We start from the raw sequence: 16,493 nt of genomic DNA, 5'->3' as shown, positions 1-16,493 counted from the left end.
GAGACATTCCCAAAACTTTGGTTCCGCCACGCTCGGTGAATTTCTGAGTATGGAAGAGATTGTCCGTTTTTTTCTCCTGTTTTTTTGTTGTTGTGAGTAATGTATTTGAAACCTTTTCACTGTGAAAAACGAATATTTCCAGTTGTTCAATATGCTTGTATGCATAGCCGCATGGAGTAGTTTGGGGGTGGGGGTGCTGCATATTTTCTTTGTTTTTTATTGTTTTCAGGCGGGGGTGCTAAAAAATATGTTCGCGTTATATCGGTCCACTAAAACAGTACTAATAAAAGCTCAGCGCACTACTTTTGTGATAATACTTTTTTAAATCAGGTTTTTCAGGGGGTGCTGCAGCTTGTCTGATTTGAAGATGATGGTAATGTGTACTTTTTTTGAACTTTGCAAATACAGAAAAAGTAGAAGGAAAAATGCCCTAATATAGCAAAAGGACAGTAACCTATTCATTATATATTGTTAGGATTTACCGTAATTCCTCTACAGCCAATGCTTGTTACCCCATTAGAACAGCGCAATACACACACACTTGGTTGCGCGTACTCGTGTACCCACTGTGTAAGAAAAAAAGGAGAGCGCGCGCTCAGAGGCGGTCCGGTTGTCTCATTCTCTCACAGCCAGAGCGGATAACGAAAGCGGAGACCAAGATCGAATAGAACGGTCGAGCAACACACGGGATATAGCCTACTTCAGGTGTTGATAGAACATTGTTTGCGTCGACCGTCTGTGCGTCAACTACTTGGAAGGTAATCTCTTTCTGAAACAACTGCACATTGAAAGTAATGTTTAAAGACCCGATGGCCCGGGAGAAGAACAATATCCTCATATGGGGGGGCGGTGTCTTTGGTTTCTAGATGACTCTTCTTGATGTGGGCACTAAAAAGCTTCTCAGCTAATATTTCACTCATGCTGCTGCGAACGATTTGTTTTGTGTGGCAGCGTATCTTTAGGCAATGAGGGAACATGAGGGTTCTCCTATTACTGTTGGGGTGTTCATTTTTAGGCCTCCTCAATTGCGTGGGGTGCACGCGATGTGAGGGCTGCTCCCCCAGCAGTAGACCTACTGGCTCAGTTATTGTGACAGTCCCGCGTGACAACAGGGATTATTTACACAACAAAAGAAAAATGTGCTCATCCTTATCTGTTGTTGTATGAATGACTGTGAGACCAATGCAGCACGGGATTTGTTACTTTTCAGCTGTTTTTATCATCACCGGTCCTTTTCAAAAGGAGAACACTGAAAGTGTTTAAAGAGCCGATGACCTGGGAGAAGAACGATATCCTCATTTGGGGGGTTGCATTGATGGTGTTATGTTATTGTTACATGTATGTGCGTCAAGGTCTTTGATAGCCAAATCTCACAGTATTTCAATTGATCATAAGTATTTAACTTTTCAAATAGATATGAGTCATAGAGTAGAATCAAGAAAATCAAACAGAAACATAATGTTTCCTAGAAGATCATGCATTGTTATTGTATGCTTAGCCTATTAACAACACTCATCAGTTGCCTCAGTAGAAATCACCAATCACTGCATCAAGAGAAAAATGTGTTAATGCATCCAATTACTGTCTGTGCAGAATGTTGCCCAACGGATTCTGAGTGTTCATGACCAAAGTGTGTGTGGTATAGCTGCACTTTCCATTGATTGAAGATCTGCTGTCTGTCGTCATGCTCATTCTGGAATGTGATGCTCATTTCAGCAACCATCTGCTCCTTTACAGTAGCCCTACACACACTGCACACACACACACACACACACACACACACACACACACACACACACACACACACACACACACACACACACACACACACACTGCACACAGCCCCCATTTACTCAAATAACTACTTCTCATTCTGTGAATGTTTAAAATGCACAGCTTCACCTTGAAGGCTCATATGGTATGTTGGGAAATTACATTTCCTCAATGCGACCTTGTAGAAGGAGCTTTGATTATAGAGGCTGTAGTGTGAGCTGGTCTGTGGGGACATGGAACCTGCCTGCCTTACTATAATGACCTTTAAAAGACCTGAGACCTCGGAGGGGAACAGTATTTAATTCTGTTGGCTGTGGCTGGCTGGCTGGCTGGCTGGCTGTGGCTGGCTGGCTGGCTGGCTGGCTGGCCGTCTCTGGTGGTTTGGTTTTTAATACTGTACTTCTAACAGAATAGCCACTGACTGAGACAACCACCGAACCAATAGGATTCAAACCTTTGATTGCTATATCTTTAGTCAGGTGATAAGCCTGCTTTGTAAGGTGTCTAGGGAAACCCCAAACCTTCGACTTATCTGTGTGTGTGTGTGTGTGTGTGTGTGTGTGTGTGTGTGTGCCCCCGAATGAATGTGTGTCCCAGTGCCAGGATGTCCAGTGAGGTGCAGCCCAGCTCGAGGCCAGAAGACAGTCCCAACACAAGTGGAGGCAGCTGGGACGCGGAACAGAGAGAGGTGGCCCCTCCGGGTCAGGAGCGAGATCAGACAACGCCCAAGAAGAAAGAGGCCAAGATATCCAGCAAGACCGCTGCCAAGCTCTCCACCAGCGCCAAGAGGTATAGCTGCAATTCTCTCTATTCCATTCTGTCCATGTAGGTTGTGTAAGGAAGTGTCCTTAATGGTCTTGTTCAAAAGTACTTCATAAACAGTATAATACGGAGATGATATTGACTCAGATGCACCTTGAAGCAGTGGATTTATTATAACCATCAATGGGTTATAATGAAATTCAATGGTCTGTGGGACATTAGAGAAAAACAAAGTGTTTGTGTCACAGAGAGAGAGCCCATGGATGCGTGAACATGAACAAGGGAGGCCTGTATGTTCTGTAATTAGTCCATTTCCCCATGGAGTCCCTCGTTCATTTTCTCATTTATTCCTCCCTCCATCCTCTCTTAACAGCCTGCAGCCTCACCAGGTAAAGTTTGCCACTTCAGGAGAAAATACTGTAGATGAAATTACAGAGTGTACTGTGCATTCAAGCCTGGGAACGACTTACTCCATAACCGTGGTGATTGTATTACAGTTATACAGCCCCTTGCAGAAAGACGTCTTTTCCCACTGCACAATGATTTACCCTCAGTCTCCTCTCATCATGAACCAGAGAGTTTATTATCAATACAAGCACACAGAGGAGATGAGGGGATCTGCTGTCGTTTGTTCTGCCATCGCTCACTCGCTCTTTGAGGCGTGGTGCCTACCTGTCAGCACTCCTCTGTGTGTGTCCATGTGTGTGTGTATGTGTGCACATTCCTCCATGGCGTGACATTTGGAGAGAAACGAGGGAATGAGTCGACAGGGATGACAGGTTAAATTAACAAAAGGACCACCTTAGGTTCTCTCCTGTTCTGAGCCGTGGTGGTGGTGGCGGCGGCGGTGGTGGGAGTGGTGGTGAGCGGAGGTGTGCCATTTCAACTGATGTTGTGACGCTTCCCTGTCTCCTGATATTGGAAGGCTGCTTGTCGTTGTCCTCCCCCATGGCTGCAGCTGTATATTTGTTTAGCTCATCTAGCAGATGTATATATTATTTTGAAAGTATCTTTTTAAATTTGTATTTTTTAATATTTATTATTTTTTGTGCATTTTTAAACCATATTTATATGTTCATATGTTGTTTGTTTTTTTGGATTATTATTATTTTTATATCTATTTTATTTATTTATTTTTACCTTTATTTAACTCGGCAAGTCAGTTAATAACAAATTCTTATTTACAATGACAGATAGTAACAACAGTTGTTGTGAGCATTGTGCATAGATGATTTAGGGCCAGGGGCCACATGAAGTGTCTCAGACTAGGATCAGTTTAGCCTTTTAGATCGTAATGAATCAAATTGTTATAGACAGAGAGGACCTAATTTACATCATCACCCCTACTCTGAGACGCTTTATACATTCGGAACAAGGCTTATATCTCAAAATCTTTAGGTTTATGATTATTCATGAGAGTAGCAGGGGTTTGAAGCAAAATTATTTTCCAATCGTTGAGTAAACATAACCATTTTTTTTTTGTTCTGTTCCACTGTTCCAACCAGGAAAATAAATATCTGAACCAGTTCAAACACCAAAAAAGTGATGTTTTATATCGTTCCTTTCGGCTCCTTTTTAAACCTCTGAAATCAACATTAAATTAATTCACCAATCAGTGCAGATAGAGCAGCAAGCTATAGTTAGTTGTTTACATGCATTGGACAGACAAGTGTAGGGCGCGAGGTACGACTAAAATTTTGCGGGTGGGGGGAAAGCGAGAGAGGGTGGAGGAGGCTTGAAGCACTGGGCATCTTGTTATGACATGCATTATCTGAATTAGGCCCACAGAATTATACTTACGGAGGAGCGACTTCTATGAGGGAACTTTGAATGTCTTTGAACTTCCAAGAAAGAGTTGGCTTAATGCGGGACCAATTAAAAATCTCTCTCCCTAATTTCTGAATCACACTTGTAATGTAAGTAGGCTACAGTAGCTTATGCTTCGGAGGGGTATGTAGCCTATACATGCACACCCACTGCTAAAGATTTTCAGCTGGCAGGCAGACACTGGAATAAGTTTCTGAGTGACAGAGAGAGTACTTAGCATAGGCACTTTGTTGCATTTTTTTGTGGCACTGGGGGGAAAAAAATCAGGAATGTAAAAGAACAGTATTAACCAGTTCCCGTGCTTTTAAAATAACAGTTCTGTTCCGGAACAGTATAGATCACTTTCGTTCCCAGTTCTCATTCTTTTCTGTTTTTTTGGTTTTGTTCCCTGAACCAGTTCCAAACCCTGGAGAGTAGCTTGTTGTCAGGGTTGTCTTAGTGTGAGTGGAATATTGCAGCCTTAATGGATGGTGAAGTCATTGATTGTAAAAAATTAAATAAAAACAGCACCTGGCTGTTAGAATCCTCAGAGCAAATCATTAGCATAGTTATGTAATGAGCAGTGCTGTGTAAGACAGTGTAATTTGAACCCTGTCTTGATCCCGTCTACTCACTAAACTAAACCTTTATTTAGTCTAGCTGTTAGCTGTGGAAAGGATTCCAACATGTAGGGAGAAAGTAAGAGAGAGGGAAGGATAGAAAGAGGGAGGGGAGAGTAGGGGAGGAGAGAGAGAGACTAAATCAGTCAGATTTATTCCACCCCGAGTCATTAAAATCCTCATCTCAATATCAGATTCATAGTTGATTTGTCCAGAAAGCAAATATGACTTTTTACAAAGCAAGGCCTGTCTGTAGTCAATGTCAATTTGCACAGGCCCTTGAAATAAGATGAGGAATTCAACAGTGCGTCCCTATATTGATATCGCTTGACAGGATGTATTCCTGCATTCAATCACAATGCTAGGAGCTCATTAGGAAATCAATAAGTTATTCAGTGTGTAGAAAGGATTTTTATAACACACCGGCTTGCTAGTATGTCGCGTGTGTCTGTGTGGGTTTAGCATTATGTATATATAATCTGTATGTGATGTTTGTGTGTAATGTATATAAAGTGTGTGTGTAATGTGTGTTCCTCCTCATTCCCCAGGATTCAGAAGGAGCTGGCTGAGATAACCTTGGACCCACCACCTAACTGCAGGTAGGAGCCTGTTCATTGTCTGTTTTATGACTGTCTGTACTTCAGTGTGTGTACAGTGCCTTCGGAACATATTCAGACCCCTTGACTTTTTCCACATTTTGTTAGGTTACAGCCTTATTCTAAAATAGATTAAATCATTTTTTCCCTCATCAATCGACACACAATACCTCACAATGAGAGTCTTTATGTTCCTTTTGGCAAACTCCAAGCAGGCTGTCATGTGCTTTTTACTGAGGAGCGGCTTCTGTCTGGCCACTCTACCATAAAGGCCTGATTGGCGGAATGCTGTAGAGATGGTTACCCTTCTGGAAGGTTCTCCCATCCCCGCAGAGGAACTCTGGAGCTCTGTCAGAGTGACCATCGGGTTCTTGGTCACCTCCCTGACCAAATTCCCTTCTCCCCTGATTGCTCAGTTTGGCTGGGCGGCCAGCTCTAGGAAGAGTCTTGGGTAGTTCTAAACTTCTTCCAATTTAGAATGATGGAGGCAACCGTGTTGTTGGCGACCTTCAATGCTGCAGAATTGTTTTGGTACCCTTTGCCAGATCTGTGCCTCAACACGATCCTGTGTCCAGAATGCACCTGAGCTCAATTTCAAGTCTCATAGCAAAGGGTCTGAATACTTATGTAAATAAGGTATTTCTGTTTTAAACTTTTAATACATTTGCAAAACTGTATAAAAAAACTGTTTTTACTTTGTCATTATGGGGTATTGTGTGTAGATAGCTGAGGATTTTTATTTATTTAATCCATTTTAGAATAAGGCTGTAACATAACAAAGTTTGGCAAAATTCAAGAGGTCTGAATACTTTCCAAAGGCACTGTATGTGTGTGTGTGTCTGCACATGTGTTTATGCGTAAGCGTGTTAATTGTCTGATCCGCCTGTTTTATGTATCTGTGACACCTGAGGCACTTTGTCAGTCTGTGCTGTGCATGGCGGAGAAGGAATGGGGATTGTGAAGAGCTTGTGCTGTGCTGGCTGAGTCACTCAGATGAATGGTATACAGGTATACATTACTGCAGTGCCGCCTGCATTTACAATGCAGTTTGTCAGTCTGTTGGGCTGACTGTGAGATGAATAGACCTATCAGAGCTGTGTGCATGGTGAGTCACAGCAAAAGAAGAAAGAGAAGTGATTGACCTGATTGGCCAGTAAGTTCACTACTGGGATCACTCTAGTTATGTTGCTTGCCGCTACCGCATTTGCTCTGACTCTTGCGACTGGGAAAGGCACTCTTTCAACTTTTCAATGCACAAACACACTATCTGAGGAGAGAGAGAGATACTATGAATTTGTGTGATCTGAAAAAGGTGTGGGTGATTCAGAGAAAATCACTAAAAACACCCCCGCGGCAGTTCTAAAACCATTTCCGCCGGAGTGATACAGTGAATCTCAATGAAGCATACAATCATATTCACTGACAAAGAGCTAAAGGGAGATAGATTTCAGACATTTGTATTGAAAATGACATTTGTATGAAAACCTGTTATTTGAAGAATGTCCATTATGAAGCAGTTTCATGGCGAGTGGATTCACTTCGGCGCCAGGCAGCGGCAGTTTGGTCACCTCAGAGAGGTGTGTGTGTGTGTGTGTGTGTGAGAGAGAGAGAGAGAGAGATGAGTGAATAATTGGCCATAGTCTGCTGGAGTATCTTTAAGTACAATGCAATGTGAGGGAGCTCTGACACACTTCGTAGAAGTGTAGAACTCTGTATTGAATCCCCTTGGGGTGTTTGGTTCATTCTTGGTTTTGTTTGGTTCATTCTTACAGAAACAGGCCCAAGCTCCCCTCTAAGTCTTCTATAAACCCATGTGTAGTTTTCTAGTGTTTGGTTTGCAAATGTTGACACAACAATATAACATTTCAACATGTATTTTGTGAGATAAAAGCAATGAGCATGAATAAAAATGTTCATATATGGATGTAATAAACCGTTTATAAACCGTTTATGGTAGCCTACACAGTACAGTAGAAGTTTATGAGGCTAATTTCCTCTTGTTTTGAACTGTATTCCTTTAATAGTGCTACGAGTAGAAAAATCCACCATCTGTTTATCAAATGCTGCGTGTGTTCTGCCTGTCCTCACCGACTAATTGACGTGACAACAGTGTTAATAGTCTCTGTCGAGGAGGACGGGGTGGGTGAGAGGCGTCAGATGTGAGGGAGCGGACACTGTAATACACACAGCTCATTAGCTTCTCTTTATTTTTCTCCATCCTTTCTTCTCACGTCTGCAGCGAACCGCTTCTGCTCTTCCTCCTCATTTCAATAAAACCCAACTCCACTCCTCATGATCACAGAACACCTCATAAACATTCTCTCACTCTCTCTCCCTTTCTTTTTCTCTCGCCCTTCCTCTCTGTCTGTTTTTATCCCTATTTTAAAGAGAGCAGAGGGAGTCGTGATACTTTCCCCTTGGGAAAATAAAACACATCCAACTTTCATCAACGTGTCTCATTTGAAGAACATATTTCTCAACATGTTGAAAGGAAGCAGGCCAAGCAGACAGGATGTGGAGTATATATTATGGGATGCTAAGGGGATATTTTCTCTTTTTTAATCATCTTTGTCACCTGAGCAGAGAGTTAATTCGTTGAATGTGAGAAGTGCTCTGCAAGGCTATGTAAATACCCCCTCAACAGACACATTATATTGCCTTACTGCTCAACACGCCTTTTTTACCTCAGTGTGTGTGTGTGTGTGTGTGTGTGTTTTTGTTAATTACCATATCCTTTCATGATGGTCCTGGCAGCGTTTTGATAAGAAACCCCCATTGGCAGAATGAAACAATGTGGATATCTTGGAGGATTGGCCATGCTTGCTTTCTTTCTTTCTTTCTTTCTTTCTTTCTTTCTTTCTTTCTTTCTTTCTTTCTTTCTTTCTTTCTTTCTTTCTTTCTTTCTTTCTTTCTTTCTTTCTTTCTTTCTTTCTTTCTTTCTTTCTTTCTTTCTTTCTTTCTTTCTTTCTTTCTTTCTTTCTTTCTTTCTCCCACTCTCTGCCACTACTCCCCCCTCTTTCTCTCTATCTCTCCTTCCCTCCCTTCCTCCATAATCCCAGGAACATTGTGTGTTAGCGTGTTGTTCCAGAGTAATCCATTCTAAATGAAGACCAGTAATCATCTCCAGACATCACAGTGATGACTGATGAAGTGATGAAGTGAAATAGAAAGTATTGATGCGTATCGTAACGGGGAACTGCAGAAGGAGAAAATATCTAATTCCACACTATGATTATCAGGGCGGTGGTGCTGTGTGATTGACTAATATATGCCTCAATTAGCTTTGCAATGTAATTGACTTGCAGCAGTCTCTCTCCCAGTTTCAGACATACTCCGATATGAGCATTCAGATCTGATTATTATCATCTTGTATATATACTGTAGATGAAGATGATACAGGAGGCTGGAAACGTCTGGGTTAGCTCTTTCAGAGATAGTCAAAGACTTGACTAAGACCTAAGGCTGGAAACATTGATGCACAGGGGAGGGAGGTAGCATACATCACAGTGTGCAGAGTCTATTTAACCCTTTGCAGAGCTTTTTCAGAGACACACAGATTTCATGCATAACATGAACAGAGGCTGCTGTGGAGCCCTCCTGTTTCTGGGTCTGAGTGATGTGAGGTGGAGCCCTCCTGTTTCTGGGTCTGAGTGATGTGAGGTGGAGCCCTCCTGTTTCTGGGTCTGCGTGATGTGAAGTGGAGCCCTCCTGTTTCTGGGTCTGAGTGATGTGAGGTGGAGCCCTCCTGTTTCTGGGTCTGAGTGATGTGAGGTGGAGCCCTCCTGTTTCTGGGTCTGAGTGATGTGAGGTGGAGCCCTCCTGTTTCTGGGTCTGCGTGATGTGAAGTGGAGCCCTCCTGTTTCTGGGTCTGAGTGATGTGAGGTGGAGCCCTCCTGTTTCTGGGTCTGAGTGATGTGAGGTGGAGCCCTCCTGTTTCTGGGTCTGAGTGATGTGAGGTGGAGCCCTCCTGTTTCTGGGTCTGAGTGATGTGAGGTGGAGCCCTCCTGTTTCTGGGTCTGAGTGATGTGAGGTGGAGCCCTCCTGTTTCTGGGTCTGCGTGATGTGAAGTGGAGCCCTCCTGTTTCTGGGTCTGAGTGATGTGAGGTCACCTGTGTTTTCTGGTAAGAGATGGTTAACCAATCTTTGTCTAGGCTGAGTAGATGGCTGTCCTTTTAGTGCTTCTACTAGAAGTATCTGCATGCTGTTTTGGACTTTGGTGAGGGGTTTTCGGCTGTTCGGCGCACAATTTCTATCTTGAGACCAGCCAAAGTTCGATAGCTGAAGTCTATGCCCCTTCGTCCGTGATTGGTCAACTGTAATGACTGTAAGGATTCTTCAATAAATGTAAAATTGTGCGAATAAGATCTCCTCAGAATAAAAATGCATAAAAATGTATGACAGATTTCTTGGAGTTATCGTATATAAATTCAGACTCACATACAGTACTTTTGCCGCTTTTTATGCGAGCACACTCGTTTTGTTTGCCTAGCCGACATAAGGTAGCCGCCAGCCCAACTGAAGCATGCTGGCGCCTTGAGGGAGGAAAGGAGGACAGAGGAAGGAGAGGAGAAGGGGGAGGCGAGGACAGACGGGGGAGGCGAGGACAGACGGGGGGAGGCGAGGACAGACGGGGGAGGAGAGGACAGACGGGGGAGGAGAGGACAGACGGGGGGAGGAGAGGACAGACGGGGGAGGAGAGGACAGACGGGGGGAGGAGAGGACAGACGGGGGGAGGAGAGGACAGACGGGGGGAGGAGAGGACAGACGGGGGAGGAGAGGAGGATAGGACAGACGGGGGAGACGAGGACAGACAGGGGAGGAGAGGACAGACGCGGGGAGGCGAGGACAGACGGGGGAGGCGAGGACAGACGGGGGAGGCGAGGACAGACGGGGGGAGGCGAGGACAGACGGGGGAGGCGAGGACAGACGGCGGGGAGGCGAGGACAGACGGGGGAGGAGAGGAGGATAGGACAGACGGGGGGGAGAGGACAGGCGGCGGGAGGCGAGGACAGACGGGGGGAGTCGAGGACAGACGGGGAGTCGAGGACAGACGGGGGAGTCGAGGACAGACGGGGGGAGGCGAGGACAGACGGGGGGAGGCGAGGACAGGCGGGGGGAGGCGAGGACAGGCGGGGGGAGGCGAGGACAGGCGGCGGGAGGCGAGGACAGGCGGCGGGAGGCGAGGACAGGCGGCGGGAGGAGAGGAGGATAGGACAGACGGGGGGAGGAGAGGACAGATGGGGGAGGCGAGGACAGACGGGGGGAGGAGAGGAGGATAGGACAGACGGGGGGAGGCGAGGACAGACGGGGGAGGCGAGGACAGACGGGGGAGGCGAGGACATACGGGGGAGGCGAGGACAGACGGAGGGAGGAGAGGACAGACGGCGGGAGGCGAGGACAGACGGGGGAGGAGAGGACAGACGGGGGGAGGAGAGGACAGACGGGGGAGGAGAGGACAGACGGGGGAAGGAGAGGAGGATAGTACAGGGGGTTAGAGGCATAGGAGGGTAAAAAGGACAGAGGGATGAGAGGAGGGCGGAGAGGACATAAAGGAAAGAACAGAGGGAGTAGAGGAGGGTGGACGGGACAGAGGGAGGAAGGAGAGGAGAGGAGGGTGGAGATTAGTGAGGAGAGGACAGGGGGAGGAGAGAACAAGACAGCGTTTTGATTAACGCGGTGGTATTAGAAGGCGGGTTCTGATTGGTGTGGTGTTGTAGTAATGTGTCACATCCCATGTCTCTGACAATCATCATACATACCAAGCAGTCATTTGAACTGCTCTCATGTGAAAAGTATAAATGTATAAACAGCACACACTCACATATCAACATGATCAAGTCAATATAATAATTTAATATGAAGAGTGTTTACTTGGCAGATAGTGAGTGAGTGATTTATTCAGGTCAACTCATATTAATTTCGTTTTTACCGACAAACCAGCAGCAGAAGCCAAACAGGCAATCCCAGAGTCCACAGGGAGACTAAAAGTTCAAGCACTTAGTTGTTTTTAACAAGAGAAGAACATAATTGTAAAAATTACTCTGAGAGAAAGAGAGATGAATTAAACAGTCAATTTGGAAGCATTGGCGTGCAACTGCTATTGTTATGATATGCTTAGCATTCCATGTTCCACATCATTATGATCTCTCAGCTCGGAGGGTCGGATGTTATTGCCAGAGAATTCTAATAGAATTCCATCAGAGGGAGTAATATGTCACCAGAAATCCATGAATAAGCAACATGCTTTAAATGTTTTTTACGAGTTCAAGGGGATGTTTGGAGTCTAGCCTCTCCTTTCGGCTGTAGTAGTCTCTTTTATTTGAATTTGAAGGGGAGGTGAGGGGAGGGGAGAGGGAGAGAATATAGTCATAGTCCCATCTGGTCCACAGAAGCTAAGAGAGGCCCAGGAAGATTCCTCCACTTGCTGTGACCTCACACTATGGATCTAATTACCCTCAGCTGGGTGGAGGGCCTTTCTCTTCTTTGCTCTTCTGTTCTCTTTTCACAGACACTCTACATGTCTTTATCTTCTCTCCCGCTCTTCACTCCCTCGCTATGCTTCTTCTCACACACTACAGATCCTCATTTCACCATTATAATTTCCAATTCACCAATCTCCTTACTTGCTTTTTTGTCTGTCTGCTCTGCCGTTAGACACAGCTGTTTAAAGGCTCTGGCGAAGTGGAGTTATGTGACTGATGTCACCAGTGTTATTGTGAGAGATGCTCATCGGGTCTCTGTGTTGGGTGAGTGATTAGCCCCTCATTAACATGCTGCCTGCAGTATCCTCTGGTAGTCCATGGACACAGACATCATCATCATCCTCATCATTTTATTACCCACAGACTCATGTTTGGCTTATACTGTCTTGTGTAAGTGTTTGTATTGAGGAAAGGAGAACCTGCTGAGGTAGAGGAAGAAGGTAACATAACAGAGCACACTTGTTGATAATAGTCTACATTTAAAAATATATATTTTTATTTAACCTTTATTTAAGTTGGCATGTTAGTTAATAAACAAATTAGGCACATTTGGGCAGTCTTGATACAACATTTTGAACAGAAATGCAATGGTTTGTTGGATCAGTCTAATACTTTGCAAATACAACTCTGCCATCTATTGGTCAAAATCTAAACTGCACCTACGCTGGAGTAATACATTTTGGCCTTTCCCTTGCATTTCAAATATGATGGTACAAAAAAAATACAAAAGAACGGTTGGTTTTTTCTCTGTATGATCTTTTACCAGATCTATTGTGTTATATTCTCCTACATTCCTTTCACATTTTCACAAACTTCAAATAGTTTCCTTTCAAATGGTACCAAGAATATGCATATCCTTGTTTCAGGGCCTGAACTACATTTGGGTATGTAATTTTAGGCGAAAATTGAAAAAAAGTGGCGAATCCTTACAAAGACCGCCTACCAAAAGGCCTCCTGCGGGGACAGGGGCTGGGATTTTTCCTATTTTGTTGCTTTTCAACCAGGAATTAAAATAGACTTTTGGGGGGTTTGTAACATTTGATTTACACAACACTTTGAAGTTGCAAAATAATTTTTTGTGAAATAAACAAGAAATAAGACAAAAAAAAACAGAACTTGAGCGTGCATAACTATTCACCCCCCCCCTCCTCCCCCAAAAGAGCTGCAAGTCTCTTTGTGTATGTCTCTATAAGCTTGGTACATCTAGCCACTGTGATTTTTGCCCATTCTTCAGGGCAAAACTGCTCCAGGTCCTTCAAGTTGGATGGGTTCAGCAATCTTTAAGTCATACCACAGATTCTCGATTCTCAATTGGATTGAGGTCTGGGCTTTGACAAGGCCATTCCAAGACATTTAAAAATGTTTCCCCTTAAACCACTTAAGTGTTGCTTTAGCAGTATGTCCTGCTGGAAGGTGAACCTCCGTCCCAGTCTCAAAACCCTGGAAGACTGAAACAGGTTTCTCTGATTAATGCCCTCCTTGCCTGATCTGTGAGTTTTGGTGGGTGGCCCTCTCTTGGCAGGTTTGTTGTGGTGCCATATTCTTTCCATTTTTTAATAATGGATTTAATGGTGCTCTGTGGGATGTTCAAAGTTTCAGATATTTTTTTATAACCCAACCCTGATCTGATCTCATTGGTGTGCAAAGCTGTCATCAAGGCAAATGGTGGCTACTTTGAATAATCTAAAACCTATTTAGATTTGTTTAACACTTGTTTGGTTACTACATGAGTGTTATTTCATAGTTTTGATGTCATGACAAGAGAGACACCACAACACTACATAAAGAGAGACCTAAGACAACAACATAGCATGACAGCAACACATGAGAACACCGCATGGTAGCAACACAACATGACAACAATATGGTAGCAATACAACATGGCAGCAGCACAACATGGTAGCAACACAAAACAAGCTACAAATATTATTGAGCACAGACAGCAGCACAAAGGACAAAGAAGTTAGAGACAACAATACATCACGCAAAGCAGCCACAAATGTCAGTAAATGTGTAGAGCCATGGTTGTCAACTATCTGGCTTCCCCACTGGCTTTAACAGCCAATATCTCAACACAGCGACAAACACACAGCAAGAGGACTAAGGCTGTTCTGGCTGGTTGTCTCTCTCTATATCTGCCTCTGTTGGTGTTACTGCAGTACTCAACTAACCAGTTGTGAGGGGAAATGGACAGAGGCGTGCTGCCTTCCGCCCGAGCAATGCCAGCAACGTCCCTGTACTGTGTACATACCTGCTAATGTTATTGACATGATACATGGCTCCTGGAGGGCAGAGCAAGCTGGAGGGAAGGCAGGGTATGGATGGATGTAATATATAAAACTGTACCTGTCACATGCTTCGTAAACAACAGGTGTAGACTAACAGTGAAACGCTTAGTTACGGGTCCTTTCAAACAATGCAGAGAAAGATCAAAGTAAATAAATGGAAGTAGTGACACAAGGAATAAATAAAAGAGTGAATAACGAAGAAAAAAATAAAGAGTAAAAATAACATGGCTATATACAGGCAGTACCAGTACCGAGTCCATGTGATAAAATGATGGTGATAAAATGGTCAGGTCTGTTTTCTTAGTGGATTGAGGTCAAAACTGACATGTGGTTTCAGCAGTAGTGCTCAGAGGTTCTGAATGCACCCAGGCTACCTGTATCCATGTAAACCCCACAAGACATGCCACCAGAGGTCTCTTCACGATCCCAGAGTCCAGAACAGACTATGGGAGGCACACAGTACTACATAGAGCCATGGCTACATGGAACTCTATTCCACATCAGGTAACTGATGCAAGCGGTAGAATCAGAGTTAAAAAACAGATAACAATACACCTTATGGAACAGCAGGGACTGTGAAGAGACACACACACATGCACATGCACACATACACATGATAAGACACACACTCTACACACACGTACACGTGGATTTTGTATTGTAGATGTGTGATAGTAGAGTAGTGGCCTGAGGGAATACACTTAATGTGTTGTGAAAAGTGTTATGAAAGGTCATGTCATGTTGTATATACAGTGCCTTGCGAAAGTATTCGGCCCCCTTGAACTTTGGCGACCTTTTGCCACATTTCAGGCTTCAAACATAAAGATATAAAACTGTATTTTTTTGTGAAGAATCAACAACAAGTGGGACACAATCATGAAGTGGAACAACATTTATTGGATATTTCAAACTTTTTTAACAAATCAAAAACTGAAAAATTGTGCGTGCAAAATTATTTATCCCCTTTACTTTCAGTGCAGCAAACTCTCTCCAGAAGTTTAGTGAGGATCTCTGAATGATCCAATGTTGACCTAAATGATTAATGATGATAAATACAATCCACCTGTGTGTAATCAAGTCTCCGTATAAATGCACCTGCACTGTGATAGTCTCAGAGGTCCGTTAAAAGCGCAGAGAGCATCATGAAGAACAAGGAACACACCAGGCAGGTCCGAGATACTGTTGTGAAGAAGTTTAAAGCCGGATTTGGATACAAAAAGATTTCCCAAGCTTTAAACATCCCAAGGAGCACTGTGCAAGCGATAATATTGAAATGGAAGGAGTACAGACCACTGCAAATCTACCAAGACCTGGCCGTCCCTCTAAACTTTCAGCTCATACACGGAGAAGACTGATCAGAGATGCAGCCAAGAGGCCCATGATCACTCTGGATGAACTGCAGAGATCTACAGCTGAGGTGGGAGACTCTGTCCATAGGACAACAATCAGTCGTATATTGCACAAATCTGGCCTTTATGGAAGAGTGGCAAGAAGAAAGCCATTTCTTAAAGATATCCATAAAAAGTGTTGTTTAAAGTTTGCCACAAGCCACCTGGGAGACACACCAAACATGTGGAGGAAGGTGCTCTGGTCAGATGAAACCAAAATTGAACTTCTTGACAACAATGCAAAACGTTATGTTTGGCGTAAAAGCAAAACAGCTCATCACCCTGAACACACCATCTCCACTGTCAAACATGGTGGTGGCAGCATCATGGTTTGGGCCTGCTTTTCTTCAGCAGGGACAGGGAAGATGGTTAAAATTGATGGGAAGATGGATGGAGCCAAATACAGGACCATTCTGGAAGAAAACCTGATGGAGTCTGCAAAAGACCTGAGACTGGGACGGAGATTTGTCTTCCAACAAGACAATGATCCAAAACATAAAGCAAAATCTACAATGGAATGGTTCAAAAATAAACATATCCAGGTGTTAGAATGGCCAAGTCAAAGTCCAGACCTGAATCCAATCGAGAATCTGTGGAAAGAACTGAAAACTGCTGTTCACAAATGCTCTCCATCCAACCTCACTGAGCTCGAGCTGTTTTGCAAGGAGGAATGGGGAAGAAATTCAGTCTCTCGATGTGCAAAACTGATAGAGACATACCCCAAGCGACTTACAGCTGTAATCAGAGCAAAAGGTGGCGCTACAAAGTATTAACTTAA

At 44.0% G+C, this 16,493-nt stretch overlaps 1 protein-coding gene across 2 annotated transcripts in view; it reads left to right on the top strand.

Moving 5' to 3' along the window:
- The first annotated feature begins 25 nt into the window (after window positions 1-25).
- The window catches only part of LOC135549796 (ubiquitin-conjugating enzyme E2 E2-like), a 45,359-nt gene continuing 28,891 nt past the window's right edge, over window positions 26-16,493 (top strand). The window contains exons 1-3 of one of the 2 annotated variants that reach the window (XM_064980102.1): window positions 26-92; window positions 2,371-2,562; window positions 5,510-5,560. In XM_064980102.1, coding sequence (XP_064836174.1) covers window positions 2,378-2,562; window positions 5,510-5,560 — 236 coding nt within the window. In that variant the 5' untranslated portion in view covers window positions 26-92; window positions 2,371-2,377. Of the gene's footprint in view, window positions 93-602; window positions 759-2,370; window positions 2,563-5,509; window positions 5,561-16,493 lie in introns of those variants that run through there. The other variant, XM_064980100.1, reaches the window with a different exon arrangement.

The sequence above is a fragment of the Oncorhynchus masou genome, chromosome 12 (assembly GCF_036934945.1).
Source record: "Oncorhynchus masou masou isolate Uvic2021 chromosome 12, UVic_Omas_1.1, whole genome shotgun sequence".
Taxonomy (NCBI): domain Eukaryota; kingdom Metazoa; phylum Chordata; class Actinopteri; order Salmoniformes; family Salmonidae; genus Oncorhynchus; species Oncorhynchus masou.
Note: the sequence above shows the minus strand (reverse complement) of the source record. Positions and strands in the feature narration are given on the sequence as shown.